The sequence below is a fragment of the Pteronotus mesoamericanus genome, unplaced genomic scaffold (assembly GCF_021234165.1).
Source record: "Pteronotus mesoamericanus isolate MK-2021 breed Mesoamerican mustached bat unplaced genomic scaffold, CSHL_Meso_final scaffold_36, whole genome shotgun sequence".
In the NCBI taxonomy this organism is placed as follows: Eukaryota; Metazoa; Chordata; class Mammalia; order Chiroptera; family Mormoopidae; genus Pteronotus; species Pteronotus mesoamericanus.
This window is the reverse complement of record NW_026555313.1, coordinates 23,262,920-23,289,770: the sequence shown is the minus strand read 5'-3', so window position 1 is coordinate 23,289,770 and position 26,851 is coordinate 23,262,920. Positions and strand designations below refer to the sequence as shown.

Here is a 26,851-nt window from a genome sequence, read left to right as displayed (position 1 = left end):
TACCTTGTCCCTCTCCTTTTGGATGCCTGTCTCCAGGGTCACCAGCTTCTCCTGTAGCTGGTCCACTGCCTTCTGCTCCTTCTGCAGCAGGGCCCACTCTGCCTCCCTCTCCCCCTGCAGCAGTGCCCGCTCCATTTCTGCCTGGGAACAATACCAGGGTTCACATCAAAGCCGGTTAAGACAACTGGACTCACACCACCCTCTGCCAGAGTCCTAAGGCTTACCTCTCGAGCCGACTCCTGCAGTTGCTGCTCCAGCTCCTTCACACGGACCTTGAGCTGCTCCACTTGCCCCAGCACCTGAGCCCGCTCCTCCTCCAGGGCCAGCACCTCTCCTTGGAGTTTGGTGCTAGGTGCATCTTCATGCTGGAGGGGAGGCAAGCCATCAACTGGAGAAGTCTAGAGCCTTCCAGGATGAGACTAAGACAATGAATGGATCCCCATGTCTCAGGGCACCTGGACTACTGAGATAGAAAGCAAATTCTTTTCCCTGCATGGGGAGCAATACAGACTCATTTAATTGGAATATTTACCACTGAGGCCCTGGCCAGGTGCCTCAGTTGGTTGGAGCATCATCCCTTACACCAAACAGTCACAGGTTTAATTCTGGGTCAGGGCACATACCTAGGTTGAGGGTTGTGCCCCAGAGGGTTGGGGCACATATGAGAGGCAACTGATCAATGTTTCTCATGTCCACATTTCTCTCTCTCTCCCTCCCCCCACCCCTGCTCCACCCCTTTCCTCTTTCTCTCAAATCAGTAAATATATCCTCCGGTGAGGATTAAAAAAAGATATACCACTGAGTGCCAGACCTGGATGGGGCCCACAGAAAGGCAGATCATAAAGCATATTTATAGCTTGGCAAACTCATCAACAACTTCCTCACTTTCTTGCCTCATTTCTGCACTTGTCATACCTGCTCCCATCCCAGACTGAATCCTTCAATCACTTCCTGTCACTGGGCTTAGCACCACCACAAATGCCTGACTGCTGTGCCTCCTGGGAGGTCCAACCACAGCCCCTCCACCCAGCCCACTCCCTAACATCCCACCTCTTGCTGGGTGCTCTCAGTGCTACTGCATTCCTCTTTGAGATTTTCCTCATCTGAGCGTTCCACACTCTCCCACAGGTGTTGGGTGGCAGCTCCAGGCTCCTCATTGCTCCGCCCACAGGTTCCAATGGACCCTGAAAAGCCTCGTGAGGGCCTCCGGCCTGCCAATGCCAATGCTGCAGTGGCCTCCCCGATGCTGGGCAGCTCCCCAGCCTCAGGTCCCCCATCAGCACGGCTGTACTCTGCACAAAGGTTGAGGATGGTCTCCAGGCGCTGCCGTTCCTGAGAAGTGTAGACAGACAGAGTAGGGAATGAAGGGGAGGAGGCAGGGTCCTGGTGGGACGAGAGCCAAGCGCTGTGTCCTGTCAGGAAAGAGAACTAGGATGCTAGGGGCGTGAGACTCAGAATCAAGTCAGGAAAGTCACCCCCCACCCCACACAAGGTCTAAGGAAGCAGAGGCAATGAGACTCTCCAGAAGTAAGCAGGAGAAACCAGGCTATTGTGTCACCTGCTCACATGGCTAGCCCTTCCTGTCTTCCTTTTTCCTTTCCCTTCTCATCCCAGGGTAGGACACACCCAGACACACAAGGGAACACACGCTGGTAAGCAAAGACCACAATGAGACACAGGTAAACACTCAAGTACTCATGCTGACACGAATACACGATGACCCATGACATAAGGGGATACAAAGACACCCCAACACGCCAACACTGACAGAGGACAAAACATGTGCCTTGGGCCTGCATTAACAGGCAGGTAAACATAAAAACACCAGTTCTGACATGCACAAATGCACACCGATTCACACTTACACAGATAAACATAGTCCAGCACACAGACAGGTGGGCATTGACACAGAGCCAGAAAGGAGACCCCTGGGCCCACAGGGACCTGACAAAGTTCACACAAAGAAATACTCAGTGTGCATACACCTGGCCAGACAGACCTGGGACGTGGTCCTCCTCATCTCCACAACTCCAAGTCACTCAGGCAGCCCTTGACTCCTGGCTCCTTCCCAGCAGGGTGGACTGCGTAAATGCCCTGGCCCATGTGAGTGCTTCATGGCCCTGACACTTAATCTGGGCCCTCCCCACATACAGCCCACCCAAGATATCTCTCAGGGCTTAGGATATAAAAGAAGGAAGTTATAATCATGTCCCAGGCCTGTGTCCCCCTTTCCCATCCACAACACCCCAGCTTCCCCCATGGCTCTCCAGGGTCCCTCAATCTCAGCTGTCTCCTCCCATCGTGTACAGTTTGGCCATGGCCCACCAGACACTTACCCAGCTTCCCTGTCGTTGCTTGCCCAATTCCATGGCAAAAAAAATAAATAAAAAACAGGAAGAGCCTCAGCACTCAGGAGGCTGGGCCCGTGCCCCCACCCCCTACCTCAATACCCAGATAAGCAGCCTGGTTGAGGTGGGAGGGGCAAGGTCGGCAGACTCCAAGATTTAAAGTGGCAGGTGGGGCAGGTCAGGGCTGGTGATGAGGCGTGTGCTCATGTGAGGGAGGGGGCAGAGAATGAATGGAGGAGTTGGAGGAGGCTGAGCCATCACTCTGCCTGTGCCGGGTTCACTGGCCCCTCTCCAGAATGAGCCCCCATGGTGGGCCAAGCCTTCTCATCTAGGCAGTGAAGAGAAGATGTAGCAAGGCAAAACTGGGGATCCTGCCTCATCTCTCCCCAAGCAACACAAACACACTGTCCGACATTTTCACCTCACCCAAAGCTGTCCTGACCTCTTCTGAAAGGGTCTCCAGACAAACCTCAATTCTCATTTTCCTCCTCTAACCAATCTCAGGGCCCCTGAGCCCCACCAGGAACCTCATTCTTCTGCTCACAAGAGAGAACAGGCAGAATTCATTCTCCTGTACATGTGCTCAAGTGTGGACACACCAGCCAGAGCCCCTTGAGTTCCCTGTGCTATATGAGGAATCTCAACCTCCACCCAGCTCAGATGCTATCTCGAGGACAGAGGCATACCCACCCTCCAAATGCACACCAATATATACAATCACACAGGCTGCCCAGATCAAGCAGGGGCTGCCCATCCTGTTCTCTTCCTCTTCCCTGCCACCTACATTCCCAGATGGTCCTGCATGGCCCAAGATAAGCAGCTCCAACCCACTTATAGATGCCAAAGTGAAGCAAGAAAGAAGGACCAGGGGCTTTTCTAAAGAACAAGACTTGGAAAGACAAGAGACTTGTCTTCCAGTCCCAACTGTGCAACTTGCTCTGCAGCCTAGGAAAAACCCATTCTGCTCTTTGGGCCCCAGACCTGCTTCTCAAACTGAAGAGGGCAAGGCCTCAACCATAAATGTGGTGTGCTTCCCTACAGCTGCAACGTGTTCAGGTAAATATCGTGAAAATGTATACATGAAGACAAAAGCTGTGTTACAGAATAAATGCATAATTAGCATGAATTTAAAATAAAGCCTTAGAGACTTCAGAGAAAGTTCTTCAGGGCATCAAAACCTTGAGATACCAGTCACTGTGGTGTATCCTGGGGGACGCTTGAGAAGCCCAGGCCTGTCCCTGGGCCCCTCCCATTCTACCAGCTGGCTGCCCACATGCTTGTAGAGACCCTGTAGTGGAGGTCTGCAACCTCCCTGGCACCTGCTCACCAGCCTCTCCATCTCCTGCTCCCGAAGCCGCTCTTGGCGCTGCCGCCGGTGGTACTCCAGAAGGTCATCCTCATTGTCACTGATCTCTGTAATGCTATTTTTCCGCTCTCGAGTGACAGGCACCTGTAAGTCTCCACTGGAGAGCTTCCTCTGGGCACGGGGGCTCTGTCGGGGCAAAGCTCCAGTCAAAGAACCCAGACTATAGGCTGGGCTCAGCTTGCCACTGAAGCTGCCCTTGCGAGGTACCAGGGACTCCCCAAGTGTAGGAGAGGGACTCCGTGTCCTATGGCCCCGTGCCCCTACAATCAGTGAGAAGTCCTCTGGTGAAACCCCATGGGCTGCCCAGCGCCGGGGCCGGGGACTCTCTGCCACTTCCCTGGATATCTTGGGATCTGGGGTGGTCCGAGAGGGCATGGGAGAGAGAGCCCGTCTGGACAGAGATGGGCTCAAGGGAGGGAGTTCTCGCATACTGTCCAGGCCCCTCCGGCTCAGGCGGGGACTCTCAGGAGGCTGTAAGGTGCGGGTGGATGACCCATCTGAAAATGTTCGGCCCACCAACTGGCGTGAGGGGCTGGTTGTCAAAACCCGCTCAGTGCCTGGCAGCTCACTGAGAGGGCTGGAAGGGCAGTCCCGAAGTGTGCCAGTTTTGTTGTGGGAAGCAAGGACTGGAGGCTGGAACTTAGGGCTGCCAGGAATGCTGGTGGGTTGGCTGTGGGCACTGGAAGCTGGGTATTCACTCAGGCTGATAGCCACCACAGGCAGCTGCCCACCCAGCCAGGGGCTCTCGGTGGTTCTGCGGGCCTCTGCCAAGACTGTAGCTGCAGGGCTGTCTGTCAGCAGACCCCGGAGGCCAGGACTGAGAGGCTTCTCATGACCTGCCTTCCTGCCCAGCTGAGGGCTCTCAGAGGAGCGGGCACCACTAGGTCGGGACTGCAGGGGCTGCAGAACCAGATGGTAGCTTGAGGAACGAGCAGGCACCAGTGGAGGTATAGAAGGTGCTGGCTCATGCCCACTGGGTGAGTGGCTGGCACAGCTTCCGCTGCTGGCTGGTGAGGAGAGTGGAGAGAAGGCTGGAGAGGTGTTCTCATAGCTGGAGCCCACAGACATGGTGCCAGGGCTGGTTGCAGGGGACAGCAGGTAACGACCACCATTAGCCATCGGCGACAGTGGGGACGTTGCAGCAGGCTTCTTGCAAGTAGCTCCAGGTTCCTCTAGCACCAGTGAATCCATGATATCCTGCAGGTCCTTCTCAATAGAGCTCACCAGGGAACTGTGGCTGGCATAGGCTGAGGGCCCCTGGTGTGCAGGCTGTGGGGTGTGGTTCCCATTCACCAGGCTTTCTGATTCTGCTAAAAGGAAATGCAAAAATGCCTGAGGTCCTGGTCTTTGACTTTGGGGAAGTCCACATGCATAAGAGCAAAGGCCCTCCCCTACCTCCTCTTAGCAGAGAAGCCCCAGGAGACCTGGGTTCCAGGGCTAACCCTGCCACTGACCTGCTGTGCAACTTTACCAGAGTCACTTGCCCTCAGTTTTCTTCTGTAAAGGAAAAGGATGGGTAGGAATCTACTGGCTCTAACATTTTATGACTTAGGACAGAGTTAGCAATAATGCCAGGGACTCACCACAAGACTAGGTGCCTCCCTGCCTTGGTTTCCCCAACCTCCTCTATCTCTCCTTCAGGAAGGACAGGCGAACCTTCTGCAAAAGGGATTCAGGCATGCTACGGAGCTGTCAAAAGTTCCAGGAGGGGTCTCAATCTAATAGGACATGAGGGGCTACCAACACAGTAGCCAAAATCCAGGAAAAAACACACACAAAGCCTCCAAGGCTGAATGAGGGGTGTGTGTGGCACTACTTTGTCTAATCAGAGGCAAGTGAGGGGCCTGGCACTGACGGTTAGTTCCTGGAAGCCAGGCTGACCAGCAGTTAGGTGCAGCTCAGCGCCTCCAATTAACCCATTAAGCCATGCCAGTCAGAGCCTCCCTGTGCCCTGCCCCAGCCCTGGTCAACCGACAGAGTAGCTGGAACCACTGCCCCAAATAGCTGAAGGACTGTCATGACAAGGCTAGGGTGGAACAGGGTAAAGTTAACTAGGGAGTGGACTGGGAACTCAGGCATCCGAGTCCCCAAGGGGCTAGAAAATACTGTGGGGTAAAAGAAGAGACAGGAAAGCCTTTACAAGAATGAGTTTAGGTCCAAAATTAGGACTATGTAGGACCACAGTCAGAGGGACTACCATGGACACTGGTGATCTCAGTGACCACCCATCTTTTCTCAGATCCCCAGACTACCCAATTAAGCTACCAACAACACCCTGCTAGGTGTATCTGACACATATGTCCACCTGTTCCAATACCATGTTGACACCTGTCATCCCACAGCCATCTGAATGCCCATCCAAAGTCTGGGATGGTAGACCCACTGGCAGCCTCCTGGTCAGCATCCCAACCCCGAGGCACCTAGGCTGAGGGGAGCTGTGCTGGTTCCCTGGGATAATTACCAACTCTCCTCTGGGGATCAATAATTCAAACCTAAACTGCAGCTGCTCCACTGAGTCATCAACTGGCATAGCATGGCAGGGGGTGGGCAGGGCCCAAGGACATGATCACAAGCAAGCAGGAACCACCAGAGCTTAGAGAGATTCAACCTAATACTTCCTTCTGCCCACCTCAGGCCACATGCAACAGCAAGGCTCCATTGTGCTGATACAAGAGGGCCAAGGTCCCAGATATTGAGGTGGCATCTTCCAGGGCAGGGGGACACAAGCTGGCAGAGCCCTCCATCTCTCAGACTCACGATTCCCCAATTCTAGCCAAGCAGCACTTCTTGAATCTCACTCAGTGGTCAGAGTGCCTGGCATTCTCCACCAGTGGCCCATGGCAGGTGGCAACAAGCCCAGATCATGAGTGTTGTCCTGCCCTGACACTACAAGTGTCACTGGAGAGGGCAAGGAGAACTATCGAGGGGATACCAACAACCCAGCCTCTTACCCCAACTGGGTACCTACCTGGGCCAAAGCTGTAGGGGGGCCCAGGGGCCCGGCCCCCTGCCGGAATCATGCTTTTCATCCACTTGGCTTCGGCCGGGTGATTAAAGCGGAGGAAGGTGGACTGGCCCAGGCACAACATGCAGCCTTCAAAGAAAGAAAACACTTGGAAAGGCAGGCAGGGCTAAGGCAGCCCTCATCCCACTCACAGGTTCACCCCAGGTTCCAAAGAGCCACCCCCACCTGCACGCAGTGTCCACACTATCTACACCTGACCCTACCTGTGGTTGAGAAAAGCACTGGCAGGACTTAAGAACACAGAGCAGAATGGAAAGAGCAGTGGTCTATGAGTCCCAAGATCCAAGTACTAGTCCTAACTCTTCTTCTTACTACCTGTGAGAAGGTACGTTCAGGTGAAGTCACTACACTCCCTGAGTCTAGTTTTCTCTTTAGAGAAATGAGGACAATACCAATAACCTTGCAGCTAAGACAGTGCAAGTGAAAGTGCTCTGGAAATGGAGAAAATTCTTCCGAGAACATAGGCACTCTCATCGCCCCAACCTGACATGTACCCATGCCTCCTGGGTGGAAGGGTAATTTTGAGAGGCAGCAATTTCTAGGATCATAAAGAAACTCTGAGATAGGAGACAGAGAAAAACCACAATGCCCCCTCATGGAACAAAATTTGCTTCCTGACTCTAAAAGTGGGAGTGGTTACCACGCTTTCTCTTTGACTATGTCCCTGGCCTGACATCCTCCTGCTCTTACGTCTCCCCTGGAATGTAGCCAAGCCTAGACCAATGGGCCCAGCCTCAGCCAAGCACATTCCCAGGTAATAGACACAAGTCCAGTCCTGTCCAGGAAGTGTGAGTGCATGGAAGGGGGAGGGTATGAGGGAGCCAGAAAATGTAGCCAGGGGCACCAGGAGTGTGCATAGCAGCAGGTGTGCCCGCAGACGCCTAAGCATAAGCATAGCTGGCAGACCTTCTCCTTCTGGCCACACAGGTGCTAGAGGACTCCTTTGAAAGATGCTATGTTTGGAGAAGCCAGAGATCCAGTGCTCCCTACCACCCACCCTTCCAATTTGTTCACACCTCTAGCCCCTGGCCCCAGCCCTCTATCTGCCCAATCTGGTGCCACTTTGTACCCCAAGCTTCATGCCAGTCTAAGCTAAGCCTGGCCAGGAAATCTACTTTCCTGGACACTGAGATAGTACAGGCCACAAGGGCATGGAGCATCCCAGGTCACCTGGGTACCTTAGAGGCCTCCCACTGAGAAGCCTGTTGCTGGAACCCAGGACATTGCCGTGGGGGCGGGGAGACCTGGCAGACTGAGAAGCCCGTAACAGATAACCATAGTGGACAAAGCCACCTACTTCTTTGGCACACCCACAGGCCCTCCCAGGCAGGCAGGCACCAACAACAGTTTTAAAGGCTAATGGGTGGTTAGGAGAGGGGGAGCTTTACTTGCCAAGCCACCAATCAGAGGAGCTGACCCCAGAGTAATCATAACCCAAATAAATAACAGCCAACCATCCATCCACCTAATTACAACCACAGCTGTTTCAAAAAGAGCCCTGCCAGGCCCCTCCCCCTCCTTTCAGCCAGTTTGTGGGGTCTAGGCCTACCGACTCAATCCTAGATTGACTGGGAAATCAGGCGGGGGCGGGAGAGGGGGTGGCAGAGGGAGGGGAATAGGGAGCCTGACCACACAGTCCAGTCTGGGAAGGAGGTGGGGAGTCTGAGTAGATCCCAGCCCATCAGTGCCAGGCCCACCCTAGGAAGCTGTGGGCACCTAGGGACCCTCAGCCCTGACTCGTACAGCTGTGAGTTCTCCGCCCATTTCTCTGCCCCTCACCCTCCTCCATGCAGGGGTGTGGCTATACTGCCTCTGGACTATAAATAGGTGATGCCAGGCAGCAGAACTGGATCTGTATTAATAGAGTGGGCAGGAGGGCAACAGGACTGAGAGCTGCCCAGCTCCTGCCTAAATTAACTTTCTATTTGCACTCAGGGGCCCCAGTAACTAACCAGGACCTAACTCTAGTCCTATGCCCTCAGGGGCCTGGCCAGCCTACTTCTGGGAAGAACCCTCCTCTCAACTCTCCTGCCCCACACCTCCAAAAGTCAGCTCATTCAGGAAACCAAGATCCCTTCTTATCCAGGCAAAGTTATGGTCAGTGCCTCCTATCCCCAAAGGGGCTTGAGGCCCAGTGCTGTGCAGATGGGTAGTCTGGCTACACACTTGGAAAGGAAAAAAAAAAAAAACAGGGCAATGGAGAGGGTGGATCCTATCTCTTGAGATGCAGAGGGGGAACACCACACACAAACACACTCATTCAGATTCACACACACAGAAACACACACACAGGAACAGGCAGACATGCTCACACACTCACACAGCAACAGTCACTGTCCTGCTGGCTGCATAAATAGAATGGACTGGCCAAAGGGAGGCTGGTATGAACGGAAGATGGAAGAAAGGGTCTTAGCCCTTCCCATCAGAGACCCATCTTAGCCATAACACAGGTTCCCCTCCCTAACCAGGACCCTTCAACCCCATCCAGAGGCAGGTCCCATATACCTAGTGTTGGGGAAGATAAAGTCTGTCCCACTGAGGAGTGGCCCCAAGCCCAGACCTCCCACTCAGAAATGCCAGAGCTCAGGCTCCCAAGGAGGAGCCCCAAGGACCCGCTCCCCCTGCTCAACCCCCTTCCAGCCCGAGCTATTCCACGCCTGGCTGCCTGAGGGCTGAGGCTGGCCCCAGGCTTAAGACTCACCGCCAAACCAGGATCTCCGGACCGCTGCCCTCCCCCGCCCCACACACACACTCGCTCGAACCCTCCAAGTCCCGGCCCGTCCGGGGCCTTTGAGACGAGGTGAGGACCTCCCACGCCAGCGGCTCCAGGCTCCGAGCAGCCAGCAGACAGGCAGCGAGCCGCCACCACTGCCCGAGGAGGGGCGGACCGGCCACCAGCGTTGGGGGAAGGGAGCCAGGGGGAGGGACAAAGGAGCGGAGGAGGGGAAGAGGAAGTGATGGAGGAGAAGAGAGGGGAGTAGGATGGAGAGGGCGGGGCGGGAAGATGCAGGGAGGGTGTGGGCTCCGGATTGTGGGGCCAGTGGCTAGAGTAGAAGCAGGGCAGGATAAGAAGGTTCAAGAGAGGAGAAAGAAGAAAAGGTGAGATTTCGGTGGAGAGACCAGAGGGTAAAGAGCCAGGAGGCAAGAGTGAAAAGAAACGGGGTCTCACTGAGACCCTTCTGTGGTACGAAGTCCCCGGAGTCCTGGGATGAGGCCAGATCAGCCACTGCCTGGCTGGTCACCTTGGGCCAGTCACACCCTCTGAGCTCATCTACAGAATGAGAAGTTGGCTTCCATAACTGCAGAGTTTATAAGCTCTGACATTCTATGGGTCCATATATCAGAGAGGAGAAGAACAGAACTCACAGGGATCCAGCTAAGTCCTGTGGTTCAACTCTGGTCCTCAGCCTGCCGTGTGACAAGGTCCCTCCTGGGCTGGGAGTTCAGGTCAAGGCAGTGCTCTGTGCATTGTGACAGCACTGAGTCCAGCTCCTGACCCATCCTAAAAACTTCTGCCATCCCAGCTCCCCATACTCCCAGGAGCTCATCTATCCCCACAACCCAGGTGATATCAAGGCACTGCCCCTTCTAAGCCAGCCCACTTCCCTGGCTCCTCCCAACCACAGCCACCAGCTGTGCTGGCCTTGGCTAGCCAAGAGTTCTCCCTGGCTCCCTCACTTCAGGCTCCCATGTCCATAGCCCTTTCCATCTGGGAAACACAGTGCCACCTGCCTCTGGAACCCCTGCGGGCAGGCTGAGGTTCTGGGCTAGGCAAGGACCTACCACTCAGCCTGGGCCCAGAGTTCCTCTTGTTCCAGGGACCTGGCCTCTGGACAGCAGAACCATAAGGGACACACTGTGTTTTCTCAGTCACATTGGATATGCTCAGAGCTCACCCAGCCCCACATACTTGTCTCACGTACACATCAACAATTGCTCAGTCACAGACACCACCTAAGCTCCCTCTGAGTCACACAAACATTCCATTTAAATATAAGTGTGTGTCTCTCACACACATTTATTCTCACACTTACAACACCACAGGCACCAACCCCCCTCTTATTGCACAGATGTCCTTTAGCTCAGTCCCTGGAGAGACTCTGAGATCAAAAGTCAACCTCCTTAGAGAAATAATCAAGTGATTTTTCTACCCTTACTGAATACCTACCCACACTGCCATACAGGCGCTCACACACTCACATGTGCATGTGCATCTTATTCCCCTTCTGAAGGAAAAAGGAAGGACCATATAGGGTCAAATGAAAAACAGGGGAAGCCTTTAAAAAGAAAATCTCCTCACTTAGAATGATTCATCAGTCTAGAAACTGTGATGGCCAGCAGGAGAGACCCAGACAGACACAGAGGATGCCCACCAGTGAGATATAGGGCAGGAGGTAGGTACAAGAAGTGGGGAGCTAGGATCCTTCGCTTTTTCTCTCCTTCCTTTGAGCTTTATTACTCAAGATCTTTTTCAGTCTTAGAAGACAGTTGGAGACTTCTCTCCCACTTTACAGAAGAAATAACTGTGGGTGGGAGAGGGAAAGTTCAGTGTCCTGGATCCCAGAGGGAGGCAGCTAGATAACCGAGGAATTCTGGCTCCCCAGCTATGTTCCAGGGAGCCTCTCAAGATGGCCCTCACACAAGCCCCTACCCACCAATGAGGGGCTTAGGGAGTGAAGGAAATCAGGAGACAAGGGCTGGCAGCAAATGCTGGGGGTAGAAGGGGACCTATTGTCTAAGCAGCCTGGGTCCTGACTGTGTGGCTTTCTGGAGTGTTCCCTACTTTATCCCCTCCCAGATCTTTCATGTGGCCTGGCCCTGTGGTCCCGCGGTAGGGCAGCCTAGACCCAGATTGAGGTTCTTCCTCATTTCCTTGGTCCTCTTCCCAGCTCCACCTCTTGCTCTGTAGAGAAGAAGGCAGCACAGGATATGCCAAAATACCCGGGTATGGGAGTGGAATCAGGATCTCCCTGGCTCCTTCATGTCAGGCTCCCATGTCCATAGGTCCAGCTAAAGGGTGGCATCTACTTTCTGCCTATCTCCCCCTACCCACAAGCCAGGCATATTCCTGCTGGAAGAGCCTGCCACTGTCATCTCTGCCAGTCATCCTCTGTGCCCCTCTAAGTTGGCTCTGGCTGGGCACAGTGCCCAGAATAATTCATTTATAGCATGGCCCAGCCAGAGTGGGCTTCTTGTTATTTCTAGGGTAGCCCTCTATTTTTCAAAGATGAGGGTCCCCTCTACAAGGCTAGATCAGGGGAACAAGACAGGGAAAATGATCCTGTTGCACAAATGCCCATAGATAGGCACATGGCCAAGTTCTCATATACACATAGGAATACACACATGGACACTTTGGTACCCTCAGTCCCGAATTCACTCCTGCCCCCTACTTGAACATTCTGATCTATAAACACAAGGAAAGACACAAACACAGAGGTACATAAGCCCAGTCACAAACACATCCGGAGATACATAAACACACTCCAGTTACACAGATACACAGAGATAGCATATAACCCCGGAGCCATCCAGTTTCCAGGGAAACGCACTCCCAAGAATGTCCGGAGTGGGGCCAGGCAGGGCTGGGCTTGGTGCCTTGCTCCAGAGATGAGACAAGGAAACCCTCAGCTCCTGGAGCCCAGGGGAGGGGGAGTGCTGGGAAGAAAAACACCCATTCCTTTGTGCTTCTGCCTACCCCTCCCAGGCTGCCAAGCTTCTGGGACAGGCTAGCCTAGACAAAAAGGCTATAGGAATGGGAGGAAGAGAAAGGGAAGAGGGTTGGGGTCAGAAGAGAGTGGGAGGGTACATTCTTGGCAAGGTGGGCTTTTGGCTATGGAAGAACTGGGAGTCAGGGAGGGGGGTGTCACAGGAAATATCTAGGAATTCCATCTTGGCCTAGGCTGTTCCTCTTCTCAGGAAGTTAAATGGTACACTGGGAAGACTGGTCAAAAGAAGCCACAGAACATTGGTTCCTCCACCCTGCTCATAACACAGGGGAAGAATGCTCTTGCCCATGAATGTGAGGGATTTACTGCTGGGGGAGTAAGGCCTGGGCTTTCTCTAGCTCTTTGAACTCTGCCCCTACCTCTCACTGATGCTCTGTCTCACTTTCATGCACCCAAATCTTGGGGAAGATGCTCTCTTTGAGATTGAAGAAGATTATCAGCAACCAGATGGCATCACAGCCAATTTATAGCATGTCTCAATATGGGGGTTCCTCCTCTCATTCAGAGTCAGAGACCTTGAAGCCCTGAAGGAGACAAGGGCTTGCCTGCTGCTGCTGGTGAGCCTGAGTCCCTGAAATCAATTGTTCCCTGCCTCCCACCCCCATGACACTCCCAAGTGCAGGAAGAAAGGCTGGGTCTCCTGAATCATCTGTGAAGGGAGTAGCATTTAAAGAGACCCCAAGGGGCCCTGGCTGGGTGGCTCAGTTGGTTGGAGCATTGTTCCATACACCAAAAGGCTGCAGGTTTGATTCCCAGTCAGGGCACATATCTAGGTTGTAGGTTTGATCTCCAGTCAGAACATGTACAAGAGGCAACTGATCAATGTTTCTTTCTCACATCAATGTTTCCCTCTTTTTCTCTCTCTCTTCCTCTCTTTCTAAAATCAATAAACTTATCCTCAACTGAGGATTAATAAAAATGAAAATAAAAGGACTCCAAGGGGTGTAACAGAAGGAGAGAGGGAAAGAGTGAGTGGGATTTCCACTGTAAAGGAGCTTCCAGCTAGTAAGAGGTAAGAGTCCCAAGAAAATGATTCCAGGATACCAGTCCTCCTGTTCAGAGTCAGGCTTAACCCAAAGCTCCCATCTTCATGTTAATTCCACCTCTATCCACTCACCCAAATCTGCTTTTCTCATTCCCTTAATGTGATGATTCACTATACAAATTGATGCCCAGGGCAAACACACTTGTTCTGTCAAAGTGCCACCTGAGCCAACCCCTTACCTGCCTGGTCACCATAGTAACAAGGGGCCTAGGTTTTAAAGCTCCCATACAATGACAAAATGGCTTATTGCTTTGGGAAACTGGGTGCTAACCATATTCACGACCCAAAAACTACCGCTAACAGGTTTTTAATAGAAGTGGGCATGTCCTGAGATTTTGCCATCAGATTTTGCATTTCCCTATCCCCATCAGAGGGTATTGTCCTCATCTCTACAGCTTTTGAGACCACAACTCCCTTTGTACAATGCCATTGTTCTTCTCACTGGTGCTCTAATTACTTCCCCTAACAACTATTAATGACCACTATGCCACTCCCCATGCTCATAGATAGCAGGAATTGGAACCTCTTCTTTCCTCATGGTGTAGGGAGAACAGACAGAAGTGATAAGAGAAGAAACAGGATGAAGGCAAGTCTGGACGCCCAAGCATTTTGGGATATTTGGCACATCAGATGCACTTGAACACCCCACCTCCAATATGACCACAGAAGTAGTTACCATGGCATCCGCCGCAGCAGTCTCACCCTGCACCTATCATGCACAAACTTTTAAACAGATGTACCTTCTCTTTGGAGGTATCAAAACTTACCCTGAGTGAGCCGGGTGGGCTGCTGGACAGGGAGCCCATCAATAGCACAGGCATTGCCACAAGGGTAGAGGGTGAGGGTGCCCCGCAGGTTCTCAATGTAGCAGTGCTCTGGAGCCAGGCCTGGACCCTGCAGTGTGATGTCCTTGGCTGCAGAGCCAATCACTGTTCTCCCTAAAGATAGGAGGCAAACTAAGTTAAAGGGTTTGTCCAGCCAGAGGAGGCTGAAACAGGGTAAGGAGAGCCACAATGGAAGTATACTTCTACCTCCCATTCCAGGGAGAACCACTGCTCATCACCCACCATCCCTTCTGGGCCTCTGAGCCTGATGGAAACAGTGGTAGAAGCTTTTCTCAGGCAGAGAAAACTCTGGACCAAAGATGGAAAGGCCCAGAGGGCACAGTAGGCTCCAGACTCCACAAAGAGCAAAGAAGGGGGACTGCATACCTTCCTTTAGTCCCTCTAACTCTCCTTCCTTAAGTCCTTTGTCTCCTTCATCATACTCCCTCCCCTCTCCTTCTTTCTCTCCCTGCTGTCACCTAAAACCCTTGCCCTCCCTCACTCCCTCTCCCTTCAGTGCAGCCTCTTCCCACACTGCTTCTGCATGAGCAGACCCCCCCCCTCCCCGCCCCCCCCCCCCCCCGCCCCGCAGAGCCCCTAGGACTGGTATTTGGAGAATGTGAAGAATGTAGTATCATCCAAATAACAAGTGCAACCAGGACAGAAGAGAGGAAGGGCAGAAGCTGCAAAGTGAAGGGGCTGTGCCAGGGCCTTATCTTTCTTGGGAGGTCTGTCCTCTACTTCTATCTTTCCATTCTCCACTGGTACCTTCTCCCATGCCAGCCATTGCTCTGGACTCGGGCCCCCTCTCTTCTTGGCCAGACTGGTTGCTAAGAGCAATATGTTCTCCTGTTTCAGTGCTCTCCTCTTTGTTTCTATACTGATCTTTGATCCTAGTCATGGAGCCAGATTATCTACCAAAGAGGGCAGGCAGTCTGGAGAAGCAGAGAAAAGGGAAGCAAGCTGGTGGGGTGGGGAGGCACCACCTCCCTGTTGGGGGAGGTGAACACTGCCAGCAGGTAGTAGAAGGGCTCCAATGCATGCCTGGACCCCAGGACAGGAATGTCTATAAGGACAGAGGTGTGGCAGGTGGAAAGCTCCTCGACCTACCTTCCTCCAGCGGCAGAAGGGTGATAGCTGTACTGAGTCGCCCGCTTCCCAGGCTCACTAGATGGGGTTTGTCTGTTTGCACTTTAAGTCCTTTGCCTGTCTCAATCAGGTCCAAGGGTCCTTTCTGCAGTCAGTGGAGGTAGGAGATGAGCACCATTAGAGACTCCAGACCAGCACTTCACACTCTAGTCCCAGTCACACTAGCACTCTCTCCATCAATTGCCTTCTCCAAAGGGCTCACAGGGTATGCTTAGTACAAAATCTGGCACAGAGCATTATTCCACTAAAGTGTAATTGGATCTGAATTTAGGCAACGAACTCATCCCACCAGACTTATCTCAAGTCATGGCTTAACTACCCCCTTTTGTCTATTAAAACAAAAACAAGGAGAAAGTAAGAGGAGTGGGGAGGCCCTGGGTAAGAGAAGGGGGTACTATAGATGAGGGCCAATCAAGACTTGTCCTGTAGACTTGTCTGTGGCAATCTGCTTAGCCAGTGCTTAACTATCCTTGTTAAACTAAATCACAAGCAAGGGCAGAGGCATGGATGGAGGAGAGAAATACAGCTCAGGGTCAATCTCTGAACTCTTTCTGACTTTCAAAGGGTATTTTCTGGGTAAACCAATTAACCTAATTCAGATAAGGACTTAGCTGTTAATAAGCTTGGGACATGGGAAAGGGCAGAGAAGAACTGCTGCTCTCATTCTTGGACTGGGACCATGGGTGGATAGAGGAGCTGAACTCATCACCACCAACAGCCCTCTTGCCCCATGGTCCCAGCCTAACTCACCTGCACCATTGCTTGAGTCTTGCATCCAGGGCCTATCTGGTTCCTATTCAGAGTGTCCATGGTCCTGGGTCTCTAGAGCTCCTGGGGACACAGCAGAAAGTGGGGTGAGGCAGGAAGGCCAGGGCAGAAAAGGGAAAGGGGTAGGCTTTGTGGTAGGACTCTCAGGGGAGGGGCAGCTGCAGTCATCATCATTTCCTGCATGCTTATGCTCAGGAAAGCATAAGTGGCTATGCTTATGCTCTTTTGGGGGAAGGCCCTGACACATCTTCAGCCACAGCATGGACACCACACCACACAAGTCCTGGCCCTTGCCACCATAACCACAAAAAGCTCTATAATAAGGCCCAACCTGTATTTCTGTGCTTTCTTGCCTCTGACACCGAGCACCCAGCTGAGGACCCTCGGACATCTGGAGCTGTAAGCAGGATGGGAAAAATTTACCTTAGTAGTAAAAGGTGAATCCAGGGAACCCCTCTCCAAGGACACTGGTTGCCAGGTGGGTAGCAGGGCTGAGATAAAAGCTCCCTCCCCAACCTTTCCCTTTCTTCTCCCTTTGCCTCTTTTCCCAGGGGGTCTCAGTAGAATCTTTTCTTCTTCTTCTTTTTTATAATTTTTATTGATTGACTTTATTTTTTAAGGTATTATTTATTTATTTTTAGAGAGGGGGAAGGAAGAGAGAGAAACATCGATGTGCAAGAGATATCAATCAATTGCCTCTTGCATGCTACCAGCTGGGGACCTGGACTACAACCCAGGCATGTGCCCTAACTTGGAATCGAACCAGCGACCTTTTGTTTCATAGGTCAGCACTCAATCCACTGAGCCATACCAGCCAGGGGTATTGATTGATTTTAGAGAGAGAAACAGCAATTTTTTTTGTTCCACTTAATTTATGTAATCAAAGGTTGATTCTTGTATGTGCCCCGACCTCAGATCAAACCTGAAACCTTGGTGTATTGGGACGATCATCTAATCAACTGAGCTTCCTGGCCAGGGCCAGGATCTTTTCCTAAAGGAGACATAAGAAAAACTCAACCAGAGCATTATAAACTATTTTCTGGGAGAGGGGGGAGAAAAAGAAAAATTCAACCATTCCTGCTATCTCTATGGGGCTCAACTTCTTCACTCTCTCTTCCCCAGAAAGCAATCTCACCCCTGCACAATAGGAAGGAAGGAAGGAAGGAAGGAAGGAAGGAAGGAAGGAAGGAAGGAAGGAAGGAAGGAAGGAAGAACGGAGGGAGGGAGGGAGGGAGGGAAGGAGGAAGAAAACACTCAGGGGTGACTAATACTAGGAATATAGGACTTTTGGGATCTTAACCTGATTTGGTGCTGTAGGAAGCTTAAGTCCTCAGAACAAAGGGTAAACTAGATTCCAGAGCCAGAACTTGAACTCTTCCCACCCATTTCTTTCTCCCTGGCTCACATTTTTGGTACCTGAGAAATGGGAAGAAGGGCTTTTGTATACTAATGTGTGCTTACATGCCAGTCTCTTGACCAGCTTGCTAATGTGAGAACTTCTCATTTGCTGCTGAAATGTTACCAGGGAAAGCTGAGAAAAATGCGGCTGAAGGCACGATTTCCCTACACTCTCTCTTCCAGCCACCTACCAGCTGACTTCGAGAGGAAGTTGGGGCAGGAGCCAGCATTCCAAGGAGTGTCTGACCCTGGCAGTGGGTGCCAAGGACCTTAGCCATAGAGTTACTAATTTTACCCTCCCAGCTTCCACCCTTCCAGGCCTGTACTACATCATCTCCGTCACCATTTCCACCCAAGCTGGCGGAAGAGAGGCCAGGCCAGAAAAAGGCCTGGGGCCCATCCCAAGTCTGCCTGGGAAGAGGGGTGGCAAAGGCCATTAACCTACACCAAGACCCAAGCTGGCCTAATACCTCCCCAGAACTGGCCACAGGAAAAATTTCCCAGGGACAGAGACTGATGTACTGCTTCTTTCAGCTCAGGGAAATCCCTCAGCATTCTCTGATGGAGGAGAGGCAAGAGACAGTAAGTTGAGAATTAGGAGTTTATGTAAAAGAGGGGATAAGAAAAACAAAACAACAATGGTGAAGGAAAGTCATCATCATTTAGTGTCTAACCCTGTTCTTTATTATTTATTAGCTGTGAGATCTTGGACAAGTTACTTAACTCGTTTTTGCCAGGTCATTCTCTATAAAACTGGAATAAGGATTTAAAAAACAGATTGTATGGATTTAATGCTTGCCTGGAATGGAGAGTGACAAATAAATGGGCACAAGAGTTCTTTCTTTCTTCCTTTTTTTTTTTTTTCCAATACAGGAATGTTCTAAAACTAAATTGTGATGATGGTTGCACAGCTCTGTAAATATACTAAAAATAATCGAATGTACACTTAAATTAAGTGAATCGTATGGTATATACGTTATACTTCAACGAAACTACTAGTTATTACTATGAGCTTTGTGACCTTGAATGAGTCACTTCACCTTCGCGGGCCTCAGTTTCTTCATCGGTCAAAAGTGTCACTGTCACCCAGCGAAGCAGCTGTGGGTGTGCTCACTTATTTATTCCAAAAAAAAAAAAAAAAATTTCAAGTGAGGATAGAGATTGAAAAGAGATAAGGTTGAGGGGAACAAGAGTGATTAGAGGAGAGGAGAGAAGGGAATAAAGAGATGAAAGGAGGACAGATATGGAGAGAGGTGTAGGGAGAGATAGAGAAGAGAAGAAAAGATGAACAGATCAGAAGGTGCGAGGCTGTGGCCTCAGCTCGGAAACCTAATCAGGTAAGGTGGAAAGATACACCAGAACCTGCGTACTCACGCGGTGCTTTGACAAAGGGGTTAGAGAGCCGCCAGCTGGGGGCGCCCTGTCCCCAAAACCACACCCCTGGCCTGCGGGGCGTAGCGGCGCGGCCTCCCCCGCAGGCGGACCCCCTCGGTTCGGACGCGGAAACGCATCACCCGGGGCTGGATTTACTCACTCCGCTCACCCGGCGCAATCTCCGCGGCTTTTCTGGGAAACCTCGCCCCGCCCTTTGCCCAAAAAAGCACCTTGTGGTGCGAGTCCGCCTCTTCAGCAAGACAGGCGGGACAGATGCACCGCGGTCAGCTCTGGCTCTCGGTAGCCCTCCTCGGCGCTGGGTGGCAGAGGCCTGGATTTCTGGAATTGACGTGCAACAGGGAGGGCCCGTGTGGGGTGAGGCCGGGGCGCCGGCAGGGGAACCCGCTCCGGCCTGGCCACTCCTGTCTCCTTTCCCTGCGGAATGAATAGCCCCACCGGGTCCCCAGCCATCTCCGCCGACTGGGGCATCCAAAGTTACCGCTCGAGGGTCTCGGCTCCCGAACGAGGGTGGAAGGAGGCCCGGGAAAGGCCCTTACAAGGTCTGGAACCAACAGGCACTGGGGAAGGTTCAGGCTCCAAACCGGGCCGCAGATGTAAGGCCCTCCCCGGTGCCCCAGCCAGTTCTGGGCTCTGGCTAAGTGTAAGGAAGGGTTCCTCAGTCTCCCCAGGGCCACTGCGGGGCCTCTCCGCCCTCACCTGTGGCCCGGAGGCCCGCTGAAGCCTCGCCCCGGGCGTCACACGGCTGCGGCCCGCCGCCTTCCCCGCCTTCTCAGCACACATCCGCCCTCAAGGAAGGGCTACCAACAGAGGAAGGAGTCGGGAATAGAAGGAAACTGAGGCTAGGAGCTCAGAGGACGGGTCGCAGGAGCAGGGCGGGGGCCCAGAGGGGATGTGGAAAGGCCTGGGACGGACCGAAATGATGGATGAGGAAAGTGAGGGGTCTGTGAAAGGATGGGGCGAGGAGGGGAAGAGAAGGTATCTGGAGGGAAAATGGAAGCGGAGACTGAGGGATGAGGTAAAAAGAAAGCTGGGGAGGAGGGGAAGAAGAAGGGGCGACTGAGGACAGAAGGGTCCTCGAGGATCTGGGAAGCAGCAGACGGCACCGAAGGCGGTGGAGGCGACCTGGGGTCGGACCCAGGGAGCTGAAGGCAGAGGAGGCTGAGGGCAGCCAGTGTTCCCGCAGTGGGATAGCGAGGGCAGGCGATCCAGCTGAGAGGACGTGGAGCCGGAGACAGAGGCGTGAGCGTAGTTAGGACTCCGATTTTTATTCTGGTGGGGGTGGGAGTGGGAGTGGAGGCGGGGCGGGAAAGTGCACGTCTCGCAGTCGAGGACTGAGCGGGGTATTAGCCAGGTGGGACAAGGCCGCAGTGTTTGGCCGCCCCGCCCGCCGCTGCCTCCGGACAAGCGGCCTTTCTTTGGCAGACCGGGTAGAAGGAGCCGCTTGTTTGCGCCGCGGGAGAAACGAGTGGCCCCACAGACACCGCCCGCTCCCTGCGGAGCAGCTGCGGGCAGGGGCCTGCGGGTGTAGCGGTGGTGTGTGTGTGTCGATGGGGAACTACGCGTGTGAGGGAGGTGTGTGTATGAGGAGCTGCGTGTGTAAAGGAGTTGCTGGTGTGACTGTGAGTGGGGTAGAGGCCGCGTGTGAGTGGTAAGTGTGTGAGCGCGGGAGCAGCAGGTGCTGCGGAATGCGCTGGGTACAAGATGTGTAGAGCGTGTGCTGAGTTCTGGGTGTGTGTAAGGAAGGGTTCCTCACAAGTCAGGGCGACGAGACTGGGGGCGGGTGGCATGTGCGTGGGTGATGCAGGCTTGGCGCTGTGCCTCTCGGCTGTGTGGGACATCTGACATGGTGGGGAGCTGTGTTTGTTTGTGACCGGGGCGATGAGTCAGCCTCCGGGACCGCTGAGCTAACGGGTCCAGAATGCAGCCCCGCCCCGGCGTCCCGGGTACCCGCTGGCCCTGCGGTCTCCCCGCCAAGCCCCCGCTCACGACCGCCTGGGGAGAAACATCAGCCTGCTCCTCGCGACCCAGCGCCGAGAGGCCCCTCCCAGCACTCCGTCTCCCCGCCCGACCGTCCGCCCGCACTGCGCGCTGAGGGAGAAGCCCGGAAGACCTGGCTCAAGCCGCGCTCCAGGAAACTCAAGGGATTCCAATACTGACCGCGCGCGCCGGGCAAGGGGCTGAGACTCGCTCTCCGGGGCAATCCCTCCGGCCTCCCGAAAGCCGAAAGACGTGGGGCCTCGGAGAAGGGGCTTGGAAGTACCAGATACTCTCAAGAGTCCCTCCCAGACACCCATGCCTCCGAGTCCAGCTACGCATCCCTTCCTGGTCCATCAAGGCGGCCGGTCCCGGGACGGAAGCAGAGATTTCCCAGAGCTTCCCGGCAGCCCCCACCCCGCGCCACGTCGCGTACAGAGTTCTCAGTCCTGCCATTGGCAAGAGACAGGAAGCTCGGGGTTCAGGCAGAACGGACCCCGCGAGTGTCCAGCAGTTCGTCTAGGTGCCCGCAGGAGAGTCTTGATGGGGTAGCATCAGCCCCCTACCCGGGGGAGAGCGCAAGGGCTCCCTCTGGCGGCGGCGGGGCGGGAGGGGGGCGGGAGGGGGGCGGGAGGCAAAGGCAGGCAGCTCGCGGGAGAGGAGCTGAGCCCACTCCCCGCAAGTCCCTTTCGTCCGCGGGCACTCAACTGGGGCACCCCCTCCTCCCCCATGGGTTTCTTCCGGGATCCCTAGCCCAGAGCTTATCTGAGGGCTCTCGCCAGGCTCGGAACTTCCCCCCATCCAGTCCCAGCCCCGCAGCAAACAGGACCCGCATGCATAGAGGGAAGGATTATTCTTACCTTGGGGGAGAAGGGGACACGAATACCCTAGTCTGGCTAGGCTGCCGCGGCCTCAGATTCAGGACACTGTTGCTTTTCCCTGGGAGCCCGCTGAGTAGGTGGAGAGAGAGCGGATCCCGCCCCAGCTAGTCCCCGCCCCTGTTCCTTGTCCCGCGTCCGGTCTGCCAGGCCAGCCAGAGAAGACGCCCTTGTGCGGCTAGAGCCCAAGGTCCAACCCCCTTTCCCATAGCAGCACTCCTTCCCTCCCCCCCCACCCTTCCCCGAACACGAACACACACACACACACACACACACACACACACACACACACACACACACACACACACACACACACAGAGCCAACACAGCGACCGCTTTGTTTCCCTCTACAGCTGGGCTCTCTACTACCGCCGCCACACGCACACCCCTTCTCCCCTCCCCCTCTTCCTCCCTTTCGGACTCTTAGACCACCCTCCGCTCCTAGGCTTTAAGGCTCCCCTCCTCCTCTTCCTTCTCCTCCTAGATTTTATTTTATTTTGAGAGAGAGGGGAAAGGAGGGAGAAAGAGAAACACCGATGGGTTGCCTCCTGTACGCGCCCCAGCAGGTTCCGAACCCACAACCCAGGCATGTGCCCTAACTGAGAATCGAACAAGCGACGCTTCGCTTTGCCCAACCCTGCCCAACCAACAGAGCCACACAGGCTAGGGCTTTAAGGCTCTTCTGAGAAGTTTTTGACATTTTTTCTGTCTCTCTATCTCTCTACCAGCGCCTCCCACCCCCATCTTTTAACTTTAGATGCCTGAATCCTCCGTTGGCTCCCAGTGAACCTCACAGTCACAGCGCTCCAACATACTCAATATTCCCTCCAGAACATTTGCTGCGGGTACCCAGGTCGGCCCCTGTCACTCTTTCTCACCCTCTTCCAAGCCCCACCACGATGACCTGTATATATGAGGTTGATAACCCTGCACATCAGGCTTCACAGATTTTTCTAAGGATAGGTATAAGAAGACGTTAAAGTGCCATGCAAATTGTAAAACACAAGAAAGCTCCTTGTAGCTCCACCCCCACCCCAACCTGCTAGATTACAATTGGAGGGCAAGCTGTAGAAACACTGTTGAGCACACTCTTTTATAGCAGCAGTTCCGTTTTCTGTAGGAGTAGGGGGTTAATAAGGAAGGAAAAGGGGAGGGGACTAAAAACCTAAGAGGAGCTTAGAAATAGCCTGGTTGAAGTCATTCTTCATCTCAACCCCTGCCCGGAAATCCTACACTGACAGTGGATCCTTACCTTGCAAAGCCAGCTCTTGCCCCAGGAGACTGATTGGGGAGGCCCTAGGGAGCTGAATTCAGCTAGGCTGAACCCCTTTAACGTGCACTGGAGGGACTCCAGAGACTCGCACTGAAGGAGGAGCAGGAAGACCCCAAGCAGGGGCAGATAGAAAATAACTCATTCTCTATGGAATGGACAAATCTTGTTCAGATTCGGTGACTTTAGTTTGTGCCCTCTCTACCTAATCCAGAAACAGCAGGAGGCTGAACTGCAGGAATCTTTGGTCACTTATTGACAGGGCTAGCATTAGAAGGGGTGCCCCCATGCTGCAGGCTGGAGCTCATCAGAGCCAGGTACTGTACACGAAGCGGGAGGGGAAGGACGACCTTCCAAGCTACCTGCTATGGCTAACAGATCAGGCCTGCACGCGGTGTTCCAGGAAGCCCTAGGATATGAGGGGATGATGGGGAGCCTCTTATCCTTCCTGTCTTCATACTGTTTGAGCCTTGTGAAAGTATTTTGACTCTGGCCACCTTGCATGAGGCAGATCACAACTTGTAATTTTCAGGGGTTCTGGTGAAAGAAAAAGAAAAAACCAAAACTGTTGTATCCTATATGCCAAGATCCATCATTTGAAGGAAGGAGATCAGATTGGGGTACCTCAGAGACTTTTCTTAACTCACAACTCCCAGCTCTTCTTTACAGTTTTGGTCTGGAGGAATTTCTGGGAATCAAGCCTGCCACAGAGGTAACTAATGCTGGGGCAGGGAATTGAAATAGCACTCAACTTTTCTGTCCTCCCAGCCCAGGGACCAGATGACCCCATGCTAAAAGGTTTGTGCAATGTGTCCTAGCTCCTGCTGCATCAAGGCCCTATGTTTCGTTAGAGCACTCAGGGGACTACAGATCTACCGCCCTCACAGTCCACCCCCACCCTGCTCCACATCTGGAATGCATCAAACACTCAGTGCTCTCAGTTATGCAAGAGGTCCAGCAGTTGGGAGCTCAGGAAAGGGGGAGGAAAACAGCTTTCCAGCATGCTTCAGACTTTCCGAAGTGGAAGCAGGGGGAGAGGGCAAAGGCTGGGTGTGGAAGGAAGAGTGGATCTTTTTTAAGCCTTCTGCACTTGGTTAGGAATGTCAGCCGATTTCTACACCACTCCTGCCTTTGCCTAGGCACATTTTCCACCTCTCACACTGTACTCCTTCCGGCTCCAGAAAGGTGACAATTGTTCATTACAGCAAATAATCCCTATAGATACACACCCAATCTAGAAAACTATTTTTTCTGGCCTCTTTGGATCCGGAACTCAGGCACCATTTGTGTAGGTGTGGTGGCAGCAATGAAGCCAAGTAACTCCTTACTGCAACCAGCTTGGGGAAAAAAAATTCAAACCTTTCTTTAGCAGCTGCAAAGGAGCAGAAGCTCTTTCTTCAGCTTGTCTTTGGAATTGCACAACCTGTATTTCCACCCAAAGATACACGTAAACTGAGTGGGAAATTTGGGTATGACAGAAAACTGGTCTTGTCTGTCTCCAGCTCAGGACCTTCCTAATAAGCTGAAAAGAACAAGCATTCATTCATTTGGGCAAAAGAATGGGCAACAAGACCTATTTCCATTTCTCTCATTCTGTTGAATTTATAATGCCCTTTGGTAATCAACCTTATTGTATGGTGTGCACCTATGGGAGCTTCCCATAAAGACTAGGACCTAATAACCACTTAGCCCCTGCCTAAGAACAAAGCAAAAAACTTTTCCTTTTTGGTGAGGGGTGGTAGTAGTGAGAAGTGGTGAGAAGTAACCCAAAGCTTCTAAAAACTGCCTGATTGCTAGACCCCTTGGTGTTTGAGAGAGGGGCAACAGATTTGAAACGTAGTTTTTTCCCTAAAGGCTTGCTTGTCTCCACATCAATTAACTCCCCAGGGTAAAATGAATTGACACTTGCAGAGATGCCATCTGCCCTTGGATGAGTGCAATGCATAGCAATCGAACTATTTATGGATCTTCTAGATTAAAAGCTCTACAGCTGCAAATATATTTACAAAACGGGCAAGAGGAAATGGAGGGAGCAAATAGTTGCAATAAGGTACGTGCATAGTAAAGGGGAAGTCAATTCTGAGTTTTTGCTTTCCTTTAAAGCCTACAGGGGTGTCCAACCTGTTGGCATCTCTGCGCCACTCTGGAAGAAGAGTTGTCTTGGGCCACACATTAAATACATTGCAACACATAACCACAAAAAAACCCTGATGTTTTAATTTACAATTTTATGTTGGGACGCATTTACAGCCATACTGGGCCACATGCAGCCCATGGGCCACAGGTTGGATATGCCTGCAAGACATAAGCCCTATTCCTCATCCTCATTGAGACCCATATTGAATGTAACTATAGCTAGTTATTTATCTATTTAGAAAGAAAAGGCTTTGTAAGTAGGCACAGCAATTGCTTTTAGTTACTTTGTAACTTCCTTGAGAATGGCAGCTTTTTCTACTTTTCTCCTACCTTCCCCCAAGCCCTGCAAGACGTGAACTTTTAAGAAAGACTTGCTCTATATCGCAACCCTCAAAATCTCTCAGATCCTACCCACTGTGAACAATTTTAAGTTAATGGATGGCAGTTTCCTGTGAGACGCACAGGTCAATAGATGTTGGGTTAATACTGTGAGTAGTTGAATGGACAGATCTTTTTAAAAAGGAACTCCTGACCACAGAAGAGGTGTGCTCCCTACCTCCTCTATGTGAATTAATTAAACCAGAGGAGGAACTACCAACCTGTTTCATTAACAGCATGCTCATAATCATATCCAATTATTTTGTTATTCTCCCTTACAGGAGGTCAACAGAAAGTCCACATATGCCGTGGAGGAATTAGCTGCCAGTCAGGGAATGGCATGGCTTTGGTATGATTCATTTCATTGGAGTAAAGTGAGCTAAGCCACATGTCAGCAACATCAGACCAAATACTTTCTACAGGAAAAATATTCAAAATCTTGGCTTTCACCATTAAAATAAAAACTTCTCATTCCCACTTACTGTTGATGTTCAGTAGTTTTTCAAGTTAAATCAAGTGAAAAAGCCTTTTCTGGGAAAATCACCAATTCCCAAGGCACTCATCACTCATCCCTGGATAACTTACTTCTTACCCTGTTTGTCTAATGAGGAAGAGAATGCTTCAATATATTACAAACCTTTATTATTCTTTAAAGATGAAGCCTTAATTTTCTGACTCAACGACTGCCCCTGACAAAATTAAGACCAAAAGTCCATGAGTGGCATTAAATTCAAAAGCAACTCTGTGACAGTGCATATGTACATGTATGCTCAAATGTAGAAAAATATACAAAGAGACAACACTTATAACAGTAAAAGGCAATGAAACTCTACAAGAGAGATTATTTTCTCTTAAAAAAAAATCATTCAATTTTTAATCTTAGAACCCATTACATTATCCTGAATCAGCAAGCAGACACCAAAGTATGAGGCAAGAGTCTAATAAACATTCATTTTATGATATTCTTTATTGGATTAAAGAATTTGCCTTCTTTGTGTACACTGGAATGTTATATTCCCTATGTATTTTACAGGGTTACAAAACATCTCTCATTTTAAATATTACCCCAAAAGTAATTTCAGAAAAAGAAGTTTTTGTAAAACTAAACTTGACTTTAAAAAAAATCATATGGACAAGCAACTCTCAAATAAAACTGGATTAATAAGAT

General features: G+C 52.0%; 1 protein-coding gene across 7 annotated transcripts in view; it reads right to left on the bottom strand.

The window, feature by feature from the left end:
- The window catches only part of PHLDB1 (pleckstrin homology like domain family B member 1), a 48,354-nt gene extending 26,379 nt beyond the window's left edge, over positions 1–21,975 (bottom strand). For 6 of the 7 annotated variants that reach the window (XM_054592349.1, XM_054592352.1, XM_054592353.1 and 3 more), the window contains exons 1-11: positions 21,882–21,975; positions 19,187–19,365; positions 16,586–16,651; positions 16,237–16,317; positions 15,448–15,571; positions 14,281–14,451; positions 6,683–6,808; positions 3,676–5,024; positions 1,051–1,332; positions 225–365; positions 4–141 (exon numbers count right to left, since the gene is read on the bottom strand). In XM_054592349.1, coding sequence (XP_054448324.1) covers positions 4–141; positions 225–365; positions 1,051–1,332; positions 3,676–5,024; positions 6,683–6,808; positions 14,281–14,451; positions 15,448–15,571; positions 16,237–16,296 — 2,391 coding nt within the window. In that variant the 5' untranslated portion in view covers positions 16,297–16,317; positions 16,586–16,651; positions 19,187–19,365; positions 21,882–21,975. Of the gene's footprint in view, positions 1–3; positions 142–224; positions 366–1,050; positions 1,333–3,675; positions 5,025–6,682; positions 6,809–14,280; positions 14,452–15,447; positions 15,572–16,236; positions 16,318–16,585; positions 16,652–19,186; positions 19,366–19,743; positions 21,142–21,881 lie in introns of those variants that run through there. The other variant, XM_054592348.1, reaches the window with a different exon arrangement.
- Between the last annotated feature and the right edge of the window lie 4,876 nt (positions 21,976–26,851).